A 17,991-nucleotide genomic window follows, 5' to 3' on the forward strand; every position below is an offset into this window, starting at 1 on the left:
CTCTCCCCTACCTGGGAGAAACACTGGGAAAACCTGGGATATCACACACTGGGTGATATGTTTCCTGGGGGCTGTTTTCTAATGATGCAAACTTGGAGAGAGGGACACAGGGGTACCACTATGGACATTTTACAGTTCCATTAAATGGTGTACGATTGAACCACCCGAGAATTTGTTTATGGCCCATGTATATAATTCATATGGTTGTCGTAGAATCTTAGCCTCCTTGTACACATTGATAATGGACAAGACCCTAGTCAAAGCAGTTAAGTTAAGGTTAGAAGGCAATTGGCTGTGGAACTGGGTACAGCACTTATAGGTGACTCTTTGGGAAACATGTGTTTGCTCACCAGATCTGTTTCAGTGAACACTAGATTTAAATGGATTCAATTCAAGATCCTAAACAGGTTACATTATACGCCCTACAAACTGAAGAAAATATATCCACATAAAGATGGTCTATGTTAACGTTGCTTTAGCGAAAATGCAGGGCCTATACATGTTGTGGAACTGCCCCGAACTCTTAGAATTCTGGCACCAGATCTATACAACTTTGTCTGAAGTAATTGCAAACCCGCTAGAACCATCGCCCATGGGCTCACTCTTTGGTATGTGGGGGCGTATTCCTGACAAACGCAAGAGAAACTTTCTCAACATGGGGTGTAAACTCGCCAAACAGTGTATTATGAGGAAATGGAAAGAAAAGTTATGCCCACGGAAAGAAGACTGCTTGAGAGACTTGGTATGAGCTAATGATTGTGAAGAGTTATTTATATCAACATTATCTGTGTCATCTAGTCCCATCGATATTTGGGTGGAATTTTGCAGCTTTCTGGCACAAATTCAGGCTACACAATAATCATTTGACGAGGTTTGTAAAAAAAGATGTATGCTGTAATTGAACTGATGAATGTAATGCGTTGTAGGAGATAACCTTGTTAGCATGTGCGCAATGTAATGCATGGAATTGTAACAGGTGCTATTATATACTGTTTGTAACCAATTGTATTTGCCAACAATAAACAAAGTTTAAAAAAGAAAAGAAAAAACATCTAACTAAAAGGAAAATGGGAGGCTTTGTACAATAGCCTCAACTGAGCTTCTGCCTTGCCTCATTTATATTTGGTTTGTTCTGGGGTTTCAAAGTTCTGTTTTCCACCACAGGATTTCCTTCCCAGCCTTTGTATTAAATTAGGGTTCCACTTTCTCCTGTTTAACAAAGAAAACTGTCTCTCGTTGTGAACAATTCCTATGGGATTTTGTGTAAACAAAAACAAAAAATCACTTCCTCATTTGAGACGTTGGGTTTTTCCCAAAGTCCTGTGATCCTCATACAGGTTATTTTCTTTACCCAAGTTGTTCAGATAGAGTGGCGGTCCACCCTGTGCAATATGAGTTCTGTAACCTTCTGTTGCTTTCCCAGCCTTAATGCAAGTGTTCATATCTCTTTCTGAATCCCCCTTTCATAGTGTAGTTGCACGCTCAGGTTTCTCATGCTCCTGTAACTTTGATAACTTTCCCAGCTGTTATTCACAATATTCGTAGTTTTATCAATCCCCCTTCCATAGGGAATTTGCACAATTGTGTTTCTCAGGCTCTCGTTATCTTAATAGTTTTCACAGCCGTTAATCACAATGTTCGTACCTTGTAGCGGTAGGTTCTCTGTAGGGGTTCTCAGGCTCCTGTAGCCTCGTTGGCTTTCCCTGCAGCTACTTGTCTCCGTAGCTACGGTCCAATGTGTGTGGAGCTCAGGAGCTCGTGTTCCCTCATTCGATCTGGTCTCTGCATCTGTCACTGGCCTAATGGCCCAGCAGAGCTCATTTATGGTCACACCACCAAATAAGACGCATGTCTTCCCGTCTCTGCTCCCGCTCTGACCTCGGTTCCTCGGTCGGGTAGAACTCCAAAACTCAGGCGCTCAGCTTGCAGCTTGCTCACCGACCTTGCTGCCACTGGCTCCGCCACTCCAGGACATCAACAATGAGGAGGCTCGCCTCTGCATATCAGTTCTCTTTCCTCTTTGGGAGCTTTTTTTCTTATAAACGTCGCAGGAATAAACAGAACAGTGGACCTCATTACAAGTCCTGTGGTAACACGCCGGTGCTACCGGCAGGTTGCCGCCAGACTCGTAAGTCTTTTCCTGTGCTGGATATACCTTTGCCACTGCGACATTACAAGTCCCGGTGGATCGGGAAGTCAGGTGCTGGAAAATGTTGTTCCTAATTCCTGTGTAGTCCCATACGACTCCATGGGACTGGGGAGATGGAAGCACTGGCACCATTGCTAATGGTGCTGGTGCGTCCATGACAAGTCTGCCTACCAGGACCATTGCGCCCGGCAGGTCATACCTGCCGGGTGCAACGGGCCCTGCAGGCAGACTTGTAGTGTGGCGATCCGGAAAGGGTATCTATACGTTGCTACTGACACCCTTATTTCTGGACTGCCACACTTGTAATGATGCTTGGTGTCTTTTTCGCTGACTATGACGTTCAGACTGTGTTCAGCATTGCCTGTAGCCAATACATGAAAAGAAGTGAAAAGAAGAATCTTTGTGGAATATAGTAGTTGCAGGAGATATTAACGTCTTTTCCACATCCATATATGCAGACACAGTGGTTTGGTCTGGGAGTTCCGCTCTGGAATGGGAGTCCTTGTCCACAAGAAGTGAGTCACTCCCAGTGAGGTCCCACTTGCCCTGGCCCCAAGGGAGGGTATTGCTTAGCGGGCTCACCTCCATAGCCTCATAGAGGATGGCTCCCGTCTGGAAAAAGGGACACATTTTCCAGGTTCTTCCGACCCACTCGCTTGCAGACCACGTTCACCAGGCCAGGTCTGGATGTTATTGAGACAAACTAAAAGGGGCTGAAAATTCTCTCCTCTATTGGAGACCTCACATACACTGAGTGTCATCTTCATTGGACCATATTATGACTGGCAGAGATTTCAAAAGATTAAACAATGCATTCAGGTTTATGTTGAAATGAATCATAGAAACCAGGTATCCCTGAAGCACCTCTCAGGAGCCACACAAGAGGAGTGAGGAGAAATAGCCCACCTGTACTGTTTGAGATCTGTCTGACAGAAAGGATTGCAACCAATCATATGTTCAATTACAGGAATGGATAAGATGTCAAGAGGTGCCTTCAGCCACTTAATTTGTACGTAATATGAGGCTCCTTGCATTTGTTCTTGCACTGAAGTCCTGTTGAAAACAAGCATTAGACAAGCCAAACAGTGTTGGCTTGTATATAGTTATTAGATAGGCTTTGACAAGCACTGAAATCCTATGCCCAGCAAGGCACTCACACCATTATGTAGCTGTTGCCATTTTATGGCAAGGTAGCACCATTATGGCAGTGTGTGGCAAATACATACCCCATGCCTACAAAACGGTTGGCCTTGCATGTTTTTGGGTTTCATGTTTGGATGCATTTGAGGGTGCGGCAAAGTGTATTGAAGGTGACTTGGGCAATTTTAGGGTTAGAGAGATGGAGCTGCAGACCCTTTACAGCTCTTGCTGCAGTCTGAGGGAGTTAGGATTGTCATGAGTAAGTTCATTGTATTCCTCACTATGATCAAGTTCATGAGAGCACATAAAGGTAGTATACATCAAAGAAGGCAGAGAGGATGTTTGGATGGGTTGAACACATTTTTGAGTTTCCACACCAACCCTTTCCCTCGTCTGCTAACTTGCAAGAAAGATAAATAGGACCTGTCTACAAATGGCCAGAGGTAGGGGTATAGGGTTGCATGTTGTTTTGAAGATCTACTCCAACCATCCCCCAACTGACTCCCTTCTAAGATCTACACCTTACACTACAAACACAAATCCCCCACAGAAGGCCACCAGAGACCTAGACGTTAGCACATCAACACTAACCGAGCCACGACTAAGCTCCACTCTTTAGCCCTGTCACACTCCACCACATCAGCGGCTAACCAAACCCAAAGCGATTTAGTATACTTGATCTTGGGCTCTTCTCTATGGATAACATACTCCAAAGTGTCTACTGTCAAACTCAAAGAAAGCAGATTGGCATTCAGGAAATGGGTACTTCCGACCTGCACCCATCAACATCACAGGTTTCATGTCTGTCTTTCCCCCTGTCCCACTAATGAACCCCATCCCACTTTTCGCTTACAGAGGCAAGCGAGGTGAGGCAACCAATAGTGGCAGACAGGCACTATAAAAGACCATTACATTACATGTCAATTTGGGATATCCTGGTGATTTTCATCATTTTATCTATGGTGACTCAGAGACTTTTGAAATTGGTGCGTGGTATAATGATCGACATTGGATGAGTAAGCATTGGAAGGATAGGGCGTTGGTGGTTCATTTGGCATAGAGTAACAGTAATTCAGTTTCTGATCCAACGTTCCCTAAACTCCTTGAGATACATGGCTCAATGGCAGAGAGGTACTTTTCAAGGGCATAGGATTGGTTTTGCTTGTTGGTGACATGTATATAGAAGTTAACATTGCCAGAGTAAGGTTGTGCCCATCTATGATTGTCGGTGTGAGGTGGAAGTGAGCGTTGAAGAGCGAGAAATTAATCAGAAAGCCACTTGAGACCTGAGGGAGACAAAGGGGTCTAGTTTAAGTTGCTGTAGTCAGACAAGATGAACATGATGGATGCAGACCTGAGGAGGATGGAGTCTGAAGACCCTGCTATCACGAGTGCCTTAGGAGCAGAATCCAATGGTCCCCAGTGCTCAAGCCTGCACTAAGATCTATAAGAACTAATGGGCCTCCCTCGCCTTCTCCAACTGTGTAGATGATGTCATCTGAGATCTTGAAGAGGGTCTGTTCTGGTGACCAGCACTGGTTGAACACTGAGTAGAGTCAAGCTGAGAAGAACTTGATTGTCAATGTGAGCCTAGAGTTAGGAAATATTGTTTTTCAGTGCTGGTGAGATAGCTCAGTGCGTTAAGTGCTTGCTACTGAGATCTGTATGTAATCTGTAGGTCACATATTCAAATCGGCAATGCTAACTCAACCTTTCATCCTTCTGAGGTGGTTAAAAAAGCACCAGTTCTGGCTGGGTAATAATTTGTGTATATACAAATGTATGTAACAATGGTATGTAACAAATGTAACAATGGCTTCAAACTTATCCTTGCCAACTAATAACCAACGGGACATAGGAGTAAGGAAAGGTTACTCAATGCATTGACTGATTAACTCGTAGTCCATAGTACCCTTTCCTCCATACTTGTTGGAGATTCACAAGCACTTGTCTCCCAAGGGGTGGAAGGTGCCTCTGGTAACATGTCTTTATAACAACTAATTTTATAACGAATGCACATATAACGAAAATGTTATAACGAGAAAACGTAACCCATTTTTTTCTTCATTAATTTCAACCCACGTTTCCTACCCTTAAAAACCCTTTCCTCGCAAGATTTAACCCTTTACCCTACCCCACATACATTTCATTCTGTTTTTCGTTATAACATTTTCGTTATATGTGCATTCTACATAAAATGTTCATTCTAAAGGCTGTATACCGTCCCTCTCATTAATTTAGCTGTAGAGATTTCTCAAGACCGCCTGACGAAACTGGGCATCTGCACTCAAGCTCATATCCAGGCAATAGTATTTACTGAAGGCTTAAGGAGTTACCCAAGTCATTGCCCTTGCATGGGACAAGTCTTTGAAATGCCACTGATGCCACCTTAACTCCGATGATATGGGGGTGAAGGCCTTTCAGATGCGGCTGCTTCTGTAGCGAATATCTCTCTAGAGTTGCCACCACATTCCACCTGGCAATGGTTACTTTTGAAGCCGACACACCCTTGTTTGCTCTCACAAACATGACAGAGAGTTGAGGGGATTTCCTAGCTCCCATGCTCCCGTCGAGGTAAAACCTAAAGGTCCTCCTGATGTCCAAGAAGTGAAGGACTCTCTCTGACTCCGAAGTTGGATTTGGAAAAAACACGGAGCCAACTCTCCTGGTTAATATGAAATTCAGAGACCATATTGGGGAGGAATGAAAGATGTGTACGCAGCACCACCTTGTCCCGATGGACTGTTGTGAAAGGTTCATCTGACTCTGGGGCCTGTATTTTGCTTATCCTCCTAGCCGAAGTTATGGCCTCCAGGAATGCAGTCTTCCAAGAAACCAGCTTGATATCCGCTGAAGCCATTGGTTCAAACGATTTGTGATATAAGACCGTTAGGACGATATTTAAATCACATTTGTGGTGAGGATATTTGACCGCTAGGAACAGTTGGCACAACCCCTCAAAGTGTCGCCTTACCACAAGATTCCTGATGGAGAAGGTTTGACTGTCCGAATTCAGATAGGCACTCAGTGCTGACAAGTAAGTTCTGCAGGTGTCCGGCTTATTGCCATACTCTGTCAGATAGGAAATTAAGGAAAGCACATCATCCAAAGAGGCTGATAAAGGGTTCTTGTGCTTCCACAATGACCAGTGGCAGAATCATAACAACTTACTCTTATATTGAGCCCTGGTGGAATCCTTCCCGTACGCCTGTAAAATATGCATGTTTTCATCCGAGAATCCCAGGTGCCCCAAGGACCTGTCTTCAGGAAACATGCTGTCAAGCTCAGCGATTGTGGGGAGGGATGGAGTATCCTCCAGTCCTCCATGGACAGTAAGTCCTGATGAAATGGTAGAGACAAAGGAATCTGTTCTGTCAGGTACACCAGATCCGACAATCAGAACCTGGCTGGCCACCATGGTGCAATTACAATGAGAGAACACCACTCTATTTGCTGAAAATTCTGCAGCGCTCAATGTATTACAGGTATCGGCGGGAAAGCGTAAGCTATCATCCCATCCCATGGGTTCTCTAGCGAGTCTCCTAGGGAGCTCTCTCCCTGTCACCCCCCCGGACCCATAGGCAGACAAAGACTGTTCCTGCTAGAGGCAAAGAGATCTACATGGGGAAACCCACATCAGTGAAATGTTCCCATCACCACCTCTGGGTGTGGTCACCACTCGTGGTGTGCCTCCACAAGGCGCTCAATTGTTCCACTTCTACATTTGATACACCCAGCTGGTGGACTACCTGGAGCCATATATCTTGAGCAACAGCCCATTCCCACAACCCCAGTGACAGACGTATGAAGGGAGGAAACCTTGTGCCCCTGTTTGTTGACATAGAACATTGAGACAGTATTTTCCATCCTTCCGTCACTGCAGATATCGTCTTGCCCTGAATGTTGGGGGAGAAATGCAAGAAAGATCGCTATCAGTTCCAGATAGCTGATGTGGTGGGAACTGTCCAACCCCATCCACAGATCGTAGGTTTGTAGATCGTTCAACACTGCCCCCCAGCTCAGGAGCAAGACATCTGTTGTGATAGACACCTGGGGCGAAGGGTCGAGGAAGAGTACCCCCTGCAACAGATTTTGGTGGTCTGACCCACCAGAGTAGCTCTTGAATGAAATCCTGAGGAATTTGAATCGACTGTGACTGCCGGTCCACCCCCTGTGACCAGGAGAGCCGGAGCGCCAGCTTGGTCCTCCTCATCTTCAACCTGGCCAGAGGGACTGCCTGAATGCAGGAAGCCATCAGCCCCAACAGCCTCTGGAACCACCACATAGTGGCGCTGGTGAAAGTGAGAGAAAGAGAGCTTGTCTGCTGGATGTTCGCTACCCTCTCTGCTGCTAGGAAGACTTTGGTCTCTAGGTGTCCCACCGGAAGCCTATAAAAGCCAGGCAGTGGCACGCAGTCAGATTCGACTTCCTCGAATTGACTGGCAAACCCAGATAGTGAAGTAAGTCCAAGAGGTAATGAAGTTGAGAGTTCACTTTCTCCGGGGACAGCCCTCTTAACCGCTAGTCGCCCAGGTACGGGTATATGTGTGTACCCTGGAGACAGAGCAAGGAGGCCACTGCACCCATCATCTTGTGAACACTCTGGGCGCTGAATTGAGACCAAAAGGGAGGACTCGAAACTGAAATTGGGACTTCCCCACCGAATACTTCAACAGTGTCCAATGTGGGACCCATATCGGGATATGCAGGTAAGCATCTTTGAGATCCACTGCACAGATCCAGGCCTGCTGCCGCAAGGACGACCGGGTCTGTGCAGGGCTGATCATCTGTAATTTCTGAAGTGGAAGGAAAATATTGAAGTCTGCTAAATCCCGAACAGTACACAGGCCTGCCTGGTTGACTTTGGCACCGTGAACAGACGGAAATAAAACCTCTGTCTTATTTCTGTAGCTGGAACTCTTTCTATCATCCTCATCTCCAGGAGGATGGACATTTCCACCCAAAGGGAGGGGGTCTCTATCTGCTTCATTGGAGGACGAGAATGAGGGGAATGAGGAAGAGGGAGTCTGAACCCCCTGCTGGTCACTGACAGTACCCAAGAATCCATTGTTATGGTCCTCCTGGACTTCAAATGGAGGGAAATTCTCCCTTAAATACATTACTTGTCACTTAAAAGATTGAGAATGCAGTAAGAATGATTTTAGAACAATTGTTTATAAAATTGTTATGATGGAATTATCAATGTCATTAGGATTGTGAAAAGTTTACTTTAAAATAAAGCACAATAAATACATACACACATAAAATCTGTCACTTCTAAGTAATGTCCATTTCATAATTTGAACTTTAAGACGAATCGCTATTCCGCCTCTTTCTACAGTTTAGCATTGAATCATTATCTTGGAAATAAATATGAAATCAAAGGAGTAAATGTGACACTTTATTCGTCACCGTAGCCTACATTTTGAATATATTTTATGTTGAAATGATTGGTTGACTTATTGCTGAGTGATGGTGATTGTTAATAAATCATCATGTTAATACGTGTTACTGTGTTCTCTTAAGAAACAGCAGGAAGTCTTCAAATACACAGAACAAATCGGATTCATCAAGCCCAGAAACCTCAAAAAACAAGAACAGGGCCTACAGTCCCAACAGCAGACAAAAAAGAGGTACTATTTACGCTTTGTTCTTTTGTCGAAATGCCCATGTCTTTTGTTTCAGTGTCCTTTACCCAGAAGCACATGGAATATATTTTATTCCCTCCTTATCCCCAGCCTTCATGCATCATGGTGCCACTTTTATGAATCTTCCCTCATGTTCATGCTGAGCCCGGAAGCAAAATGATGGTCGAAGAGTGTGTTCATTACCCTTCCTGCAATGGTTATCATCTTTTAATATTCAATATTCATTGTAATGTTTGCCTTTGCTTGCATGAGAGCTTTCATCCCTTTTGTCATCACCATTGGTCTTTCAAAAAAAGGAATCCAAAATATAGTGTGGAATATAATTCACTTCATTGTGTATATGTCATTGTTACTATGTGCAACCATCACATTAAGGAAGTTATCAATGCCAAAATACCGTGTCCAGTTCGGGTCAGTTAGAGGGAAAAATGGAAAAACATTGAATGCAAAAAAACATTAGCAGTAGTTGTTTATGTGTGGCGTACAATGTTCTCTAATACAAAACAATGTTACCTGATAGGTTCACAAATATGACTGAAAAACATTTCAGACAAATGTGTTGGGGCTGTTTGAAGGCACTTGGGGAGGTGCGGGAGGTCTCCCCCTTGACATTGATAACTTTCTTAATGTGATGGTTGCACATAATAGCAATGACATATACACAATGATGTGAATTATATTCCACACTGTATTTTGGATACAGTTTTTGTATCACATTGTTGGAAATACTGTTACCGTTTATTGAATTATGCAGTGCCCTAGCCCTGAAGACGGACTCAGTCTGAAATGCATTGGCGAATTACTAATAGTGGCACTGATTCTTTTGATGATTTTTGCCTTCAAGCAATTAAAAACTGAAGATATTATAACACCCTACAACTATTTCTAACATTTTCTTTGAAATTTAGCAAATGAATATGAATTAAGAGTATAAGTAACTGCAGCTCTGGAAGAGAGCCACACATGAGCATACCTCACACTAGAATGGTTTTCTAGTTTCTTCTCTTTCTTAGATTGCAGTCTTCCACATTGGACGTAACAGTCTGCAATTCTGCTTTTTGAGTGTGATCGTTTTCAGGGAATTTCAGCCATCCCCCTTGCCCACACTTGCCTGCCCACCTCTTTCTCCCATTCTGGCACTGTATCGCCACTGATTGCCGCCTCATAGAAATTTAAAAGGGACATTGTCCCTATTCTAGTTCTTGTACAGATATATTTGTTTATTTTTAAAGAATATATGTGTTATCAGAAGATTTTGTTATTAATTGTTGTTTACAATAATCAATCATTGACAGTTACGAAAGATAGAAAATGGTTACATTGAATGAGTGTGAACTCTCTGTCGAATAGACCTCTCCCAACTTGGTACTGCTCAAAAGGCCTAGTTGAAATGAGGTTCCTCGTTTTTGCGTAGAACTTTGCACATTTGAACACATTTATTCTACCTCTCTCACATAGGAACATGGGAGGAGGCCTTTATGTATGTTCTTACATGCCAAAGCCGCTAGCATCACCATTTACAGAACAAGCTCTTACTGTTACTGCTTGTTCATTCCAGAAGGCAATGTCTAGGGATATGTCACACATCACCAAACATCATATAGAATGCATCCTAGGCCTTTACATACTCGTATCAACACTGGAAGGAGGGAGCAATCAAAACTTTGTTTCCAATGATGCAGTGCCAAGGATTCCCGAAAACTCAGCAAATGCTTGGCCCTGGTTCCAGGTAAGCCTCAGAGTTTCCAGGTATGACTCATGTCTCCCATGTACTGCCAGAGTAGGAAAGTACTAACACATGTGAATGTCCTTGTGCCAGACCATTCTGGGAAGGTAGAACTCCTGGAACTACTTCTAAAGAGAAAAGGCCTAAAGTTCCCCATTTGTGCATTGGTTTGTGGACCGGTAACAATTGGAATTGTTGTGGTTTTCAATGTTGCAAATTGTTGCGCCTCCTCTTTGTCAGAGACCAGGTCCGGCCCATCTCCAGATGACTGTCTCTTGCCTTGCCATTTTTCTGTCTGGAGATTTGATGGCTTACATTTTTCTTTGGTATCAAAATGCACAAAGCACATGGAAGAGAAAAACAATAAAGTAAAGACAATATACAGCAATATTCATCCAATAGTTACAAACCACAATCAATTAGGGCAGCAGCATCAAACAGATGTAAATCCAGCAGGGAGCCAATGGGAAACAATACTCCATTGTTTTGAACTTGCTTGTCCATCCATGAGCTAAGAGAATCCTCTACCCTGGAAAGGGTATAACCAATACTCCATTATACCCAATTTCCCAAGGGGGCGAGGCAGAGTCCCTCCTTTTCCATGCCTTTACCATGATTTTCCAGCTAATATCCAGGCCCTGACACCTCATTAGACCTCAGGTCAATGGCAAAAACTAAGCTTTACAAATCTGGCCAAGTTTAACACTGATGCGTAATGTATCAAATATGTGATCTAATTATCTTCTCAATGTATAGCATAGAAAAAACCTACATACTAAATCTTTGCTTTTGCTGAGTACAGTAATGAGGTAATTTAAGAGATGTGTAAGAGTAGGGAAATAATAATTTGTCATGATGAAGTAGAGGTCTGGCCACCGCACACATCCACACATATGAAGACTACCAACATACTCAGATTAGGCTTCATCTCCTGGAGGAGCTTTTTCCCCAGTAATGACATTTTCAACCCACACACCACATTGGCTATTACAAAAAAAACATGTAATACGTGGAGGTGGTTCGTTTTCCTAGAACATGCCTTTCAAATCGGTATCTCATAGCTCCTGTAAACTCATTCAGGGCCCTGCAAGCCGTGCCTCTCCAAACGTGCTGCACCTGTGAGGCAAATGTTGTAGACCCCTGCATCGATTTCTTGAAAATTGGGTTGACTAAATTCTGTCTTTAGCTGAGCTTCGATGAGCATGCACCACTTCTTGGCACTGCATGATCAGCACATTGCACTTTATCCGGCAGGTATTACTAATTGGAAAAGTATTTGTCAAATAGTCTTTTTTTTTACAGTGAAACATCTTAAGCATTTTACATTTTTGATTTGATTAATAAGATTGTTTTATTCAGTTTTATATGTTGGCTGTTATCTTACATGTGCTTTTATGAGTAACGTGTTATTTCTTCGAAATCAAGTGAACTGGCTGACTTTGCCGGGTCAAATGGTCTCAAGGTAGGTGTTTCACTGGAAGGAATCTCCTATTGTCCAAAAGAGGACTTGACCAACAATCTTGCTATATCAACTGTGAATATTCCTTGAAAGAAATGTGCAGGCCCGGTTTCTGGAGGTCTGTTTATCAGAAGTGTGTCTTTCTGCCCCCCGAGAATATGTTCAGAGTGGGTAGAAGCCACCTCCGATTCTGCATTCTGCTTCTGTCTGTTCTTCGTACTGATTAGAAGAGGCTGGTTATTTTAAAGCACAGCTGGAACCAGAGTGAAATTCCGTCTGTTTGTAGCACAATGTCTTCAATGTGTCCACCAGAGAACCGAGGAAAGGGGAGGGAGGAGATGTATTGGATGTAATGAGTGATCAAAGGTTGAAATGCTGGTTTTATGCACATTTGTAATCTTTGTCATGTCATATATTTGGAATCTGTACAACCTACAGATAGATGTAACCTATAATGAGGAGTAGAGTTTATAAATTGGGGCCATGTAACTTTGCTAGAAAATTATGTTTAACAGGCAAGCAAAATGTCCTTTTCCAGAAAGAGATCTTCTCCAAGTGCATACACTATTGAATCCATTCTTCATCATAGGCTCCCCGGTTAGTGAGGGAACATGAGGTGATGGATATAACAAACAAAATCCCCACCTCAGCTTCAGTCCTTTAATCTGACCCTTGACAATGTCTACAAAATGTAAGGATGCATTTTCATATCACCACCTTAAATATGTAAACTTAAGGAACATTTCTGGGCAACATCCTCAATGCTGTATTTCTTCTAGAGAATGGGCATAGAGCACACAGGCAAATCTCCCTTCGAATTTCCAATTAGGTATGTGCATACCTAATTGGTATGGACCAATTAGCAAACTAATTTGCTATTACCAAACTATGTACGCCTTCAAATTAGGGGCATGAGATAGGAAAGTGTGTGCCCACAGTCTAAAGTGCTTTATTGTGTCCAGATAATACTTAGAACACTTTTGTCATGCAGAGCATCCTCTACAGTAGAAATTGGATTTACAAAGAAGATCAGAAGACTGGTTGTTTGGTTAAGATGAAATTCAGAAAACTGATTTGGCAAAAAAGAAACACAAGTTTTTATTGCCACTTTATCACAGGGGAAAATCATTAAAAATGTATCAATGAAAATAGCCAGAGTGTCTGTCACCCCTCTAGCAAAATTATTGGCTTTCAGAAAAACCGCCTTCCATGTGAAAGTTTTCAAATCATGTGTTCATCAGCTTGTAAAATATTCCTCCACTGTTAGCTTTGAGAGTATGATATTTGGCTTCCAAGAATTGGTGGTCTTTGAACAGGGGGGAACGTGGCCTTTGGACCTCCAAATGAAAAAAGACAGTAATACGAAACTAAAGGTTTGGTAGGCTTTAGTGACTTTAAAGAAGTGTACTGAACATCAGATCTCGAAAATGTGACTGCTATAGTACTAAACCTCCCTCTTGGCATATCAGTGAGTGATATCATGAATGCAAGCACGTGTTGGAAAATCTCTTACACCACTTGAAGGCTTAACACCTTCTACCAGAAGCCTTCCTGGCATCTCTCAGGATTTTCAAACAATCCTCCTGCAGGTTCAGATGTCATTACTGAAGGTACAAATGAGGCATGCTGTTAAAATGAGAGATTGTGGTTTGTGATTGTGTGCCCTGCCTCCCCCGTCCGGCTCGCCCCAGAAAGGATCTTGCTTGAGATGAAGCCAGAAGTGAGGAAGAGACAGATAAAAAAATATGACAACTAGGCTTGACTTGCAAAACCCCGATCAGAGTCCCAGCAACAGAGTTGTAGAAATCATTTTGTATTTGAGAATAGAGTAAGGGTATTTGTGGACACTTTACCAGAAATGTCTTGACCTCTCAACAAAACAGGCCTTTCCCAAAAAACTCAGGAAAGTTAGCTTTTATGCTTAGAGTGGATATGTGGCGATCATGATATTTTTTTACTTAGATTGGGGGCACTGGAACCTCTCTAAATATGCCATTATGAGATCTTTGCACCAGAGCAAGTGCAACTAGCACTACGGAAAAAGTGCTGTACTGCAAAACACCTATTGTTTCAATGCATTTTTGCATTAGGGCAAGGTTTGTCCTAGTCCTAGTCAGACTCAGACAGGCCTGTTTGGCAATGGCCATAGTGCTGGCCAAACATACTATTGTTGGCCAGTTTTTTAACACAGATTGGGCCAGATTTTTAGCCAAAGTGGGAAGGTTTGATGAGTTACTTCATTGTGCAATTAGTGGTTTTGACCAGGGTTACTGAACAAATATTCTTTAAAATACACAATTTGTAACACATTTGACCAGTCCCTCTTGTGAACTCTCAGTCTGTCACAAAAGAACAAATTACCATCTGTGGCTGTAGGCTACTTTTTCATTGATGCCGAGTAAATGTTATGCCCAATCCCACCTTGGTCCTAGTCATTTTACCTGGTGCAAAAATGCACTGAAAGGATATGTTTTTTGCATTTGGGATTGTTATGCCCTAATGCTAGTTGCACTTGCATCAGCGTAGAAAATGTCTGTAATACCACCCCATGTCAGTGTACATGGGAGAAGTCCTTAAACTACCATGATGTACTTTATATTGGTCAAAGATCATCAATTTGTGTCCTTATTCTGGATTTGAAATATACCTTCTGACAAAATGTTTCCAACGGTTGTAATTTTTACAAGTATAAATAAGATTCATGACTTGTTTCCTAGTGTAGTCGTGACAAGCAGTCACTGCTCCAGTGATGTGGTAAAGATATGTGTCTAATCTGCAAATAGTGTAAACTAATTGCTGCAGAGAAATATTCCAGTGGACTGTGGCAAAACTGGCATCTGAAGTTTGGAAGATTTTTCGAGTTCCCTTTCCCCACTACTAGTAATTTGTTGGCAATTTATTCAGAATATTGTGCTGTAAAAGCGAGCTTTGTTGTTCTTGTTCTCTTTCATGTCAGTCCTCCTTTGGACAGATATTTAAGCCCCACATGTTTGAGCGATTTGCACCCATCAATGGGAATAACTTCTTTAATACAGAAAATGGCCAATTGATATTGGCAATTTCCCCAAGTATACTGTGCAGGTGACTTTATGGAGACAATTCTTCAAAAGAGATTCAAACATTGAGGCTGGATTAACAACATTTTAGTGGAAGTTCAGTATGGGAACAGACAATAAAATGGCCGCAACTGGAACATGATTCCTCCATCTACTGAAACAAGTGAGAAATGTGTATGGCCTACAGACGATATGCAGTGCTTGGACTTTATGGATGCAAACACAACCTACGATCACACAGAAAGGGCAATTCTCTGGAAAGTGTTATTGAATATCACGATGGAGGCCTCCCTTTTGAATATTGTCATTTACATTCACCACGACCTTAAAGCCGTGACCAGATATGGGCTCCAAGGAGGGAGAACCGAGTCCCTTCATCTTCATGTGGAGTTCATCACAGGTACAAACGCTGTGAAGTGGGAAAAGCGAATAAAAGGCTCCCACCAATCGCCTCTCAACCATGGCCTAGAGGATCACGGCCCAGACACCCGCCACGAGAGGAGTTTGCCCATCTCCCAGACGACCAAATACCCTGGTACAAGAACATACGGATGTGCCCACTCGCATGCCCACCAGCATGCCCACCTGCCTGCCCTGCACATGCCGACACCTGCGGCATGGATGAACTCGACTAAACCATCCAGCACCAAATCAACACATCGTTAGAGATGCCATGACGACCTAGCTAACGGTCAGCACACTCGTGCAACATACACACCGGACACTCCCACACCAACCCACACGAAGAACATACTCAGTGCTATGACGTAGGCGACGGACACACCCATGGACGTGCATCTTTATTATTTTCAACATAGGCTTCTCAAATGCAGAAATGCAAGACGCATAATGAACTTATCTAAAAAAGGCTTGCTCACGCTTCTTCTAAAACCATGTACCATAATGAGAAATATAACGAAGACACGATACTGGGGATAGAGCAATATGATACCATAACCTAAAGCGCTCTGCATCAAATGGTTCCACCTATGCACCAGGCCCAAGTAGGCCGCAAGCAGAAGCTTCCATGAACATTAAATGAGCAAGGATTCGGTTGCTGACCCTGCAGAATGAGCCCAGTGAAAGCAGACAGTCAAGGGCACAAAGTTGCAAACTCTCATTCCGCAAGCCGACGCCAAGGTCACACCTGCAAGATAAGCCAGGCACACAGTGAGAAATGCAATATTAATTGTGCAGAATTCTGCCTCAACCACGGTCCCCACCTCACGTGACCAAGCCGAACTTGATAGGGTGCCAAGCCCAGGAGGAAGAAGGCGTCTAGATCCCCCATCTCAAGACACAGGCAGATACAATTAAGTGACTCAACGAACATCTGCGACGGTGGGAGTAGTCGGCCTTCCTGCTTATGAATAAATCCTCACATTGTCTGCACATACCCATAGTGAAACATTGTTGCAAATGACAGGTGCACCGCGAGCTGGGAACAGCGATGGTCCCAGACTGGGGGGCTCGCGGGTGAACCAATCAGAACATGGCACCCTTTATACTGACGCCATTAACATTGACCAATCCTAAGGGGTCTTCATGTAACAATTTTTATGTATCAAACTGAAGGGACAACCCAAGTATACCACCTGACTGACCCTTAACCAATAACCAAGTCCTCTATATGTATGCTATACTAACCCTACCACTCGGGGAACCAATCCAGAGTGGCGATAGGTTTTTTGCTAATTTTGCTAAGGTGACGCAAGTAGCGCGTCACGCTAAGGTAAAAAGGGCCTGAGAGCCCCACGCTGCTGAGAGAGTGTCAGGACGGACGCGTACGATCCTTGGCCATCCCTGCCGTTTTGTTTAATAAACAGCAGAATCACCTTGCTTCTTGCGTGTGTCTCATACTCTATCACTTTGGGATATACGGGAGGAGTTGGGGCCTCCCTGCCCGGAGGTCCGCGGACGGCCCAGCCGGCCCCGGGAGAATTTCCCCCCGACAAGTTGGAGGCACTGCTGAGATCTGTTTAAGGTCCGCTTTTATTTTTATTTTTCCAAGTACTCCCGTTGCGAGGAGGCCCGGCGGCGCGGCCCCCTCTGCCGCTGCCCCCTTTGAGGACTACAGGACCATCGCGGAACTGCGAGAAGACCGAACAGCGCAATCCGGATAGTGGCCCTCGGGAGCCGGTTGAGAAGTATCCCGCCCGCGGTTGGCGAGTGTCCAGACGTAGTCCAGACGAGTGGAGGTGGCGAGCCGCTTGGTGGGGTGCACGCAGTCGAGCGGCCCCGCATCAAGTGAACTTGGTGAGTATGCCACGCCCAACAAGCAATGTGAAATTGTGAGGGAGGGGGGAGGAATTGAATAGGGGAGGTGGGAGGTGTTGCACAGGTGCGCGGTGAAGGTCTGATAATTTAGTGTTGGCAATGAAATGAATGGTAGCCGGACGAGTGCGAGAGCAGTCCGCTACGTTACGGGAGAAAAGGGGGCGGAGCACGAAAACATCACGTGCGGCCGCTCGTAGACACTGATTGGCCTAGGTCGCGACCGCGTGTAAGGGTGTGTGTGTGTGGTTTCCTACGATTTGGCAATTATTGATCAATGAGTAGATGAGGATCCCTATTGTTCGAGCAGGAAACTCGATAGATAGATGACGTTTCCCTGTAGGCGGTAGCTAGCTGGTTGCCCAATACGGAAGATAATTGGCTGGTTAAGCCCTCCTGTCGAGGGGCGTATCACATGCGAGGCGACGCAGCGTGCGCAGTCCGATTATATTATTGATTACCTTGTTCCAGGAGTGACAGGAAGACAGCTGTGGGGTTAACGGGGATAGATTGCAAGTGTATCTTGGACTTAGAGAATA

General features: G+C 44.0%; 1 protein-coding gene across 9 annotated transcripts in view; it reads left to right on the top strand.

Moving 5' to 3' along the window:
* The window catches only part of MCF2L2 (MCF.2 cell line derived transforming sequence-like 2), a 3,251,461-nt gene that overhangs the window by 2,978,466 nt on the left and 255,004 nt on the right, over positions 1–17,991 (top strand). For 8 of the 9 annotated variants that reach the window (XM_069618639.1, XM_069618638.1, XM_069618640.1 and 5 more), the window contains exon 26: positions 8,816–8,922. In XM_069618639.1, the coding sequence (XP_069474740.1) occupies positions 8,816–8,922 (107 nt within the window). The remainder of the gene's footprint in view (positions 1–8,815; positions 8,923–17,991) is intronic. The other variant, XM_069618642.1, reaches the window with a different exon arrangement.

Source organism: Ambystoma mexicanum, chromosome 10 (assembly GCF_040938575.1).
Source record: "Ambystoma mexicanum isolate Mex_15411 chromosome 10, UKY_AmexF1_1, whole genome shotgun sequence".
Classification (NCBI taxonomy): domain Eukaryota; kingdom Metazoa; phylum Chordata; class Amphibia; order Caudata; family Ambystomatidae; genus Ambystoma; species Ambystoma mexicanum.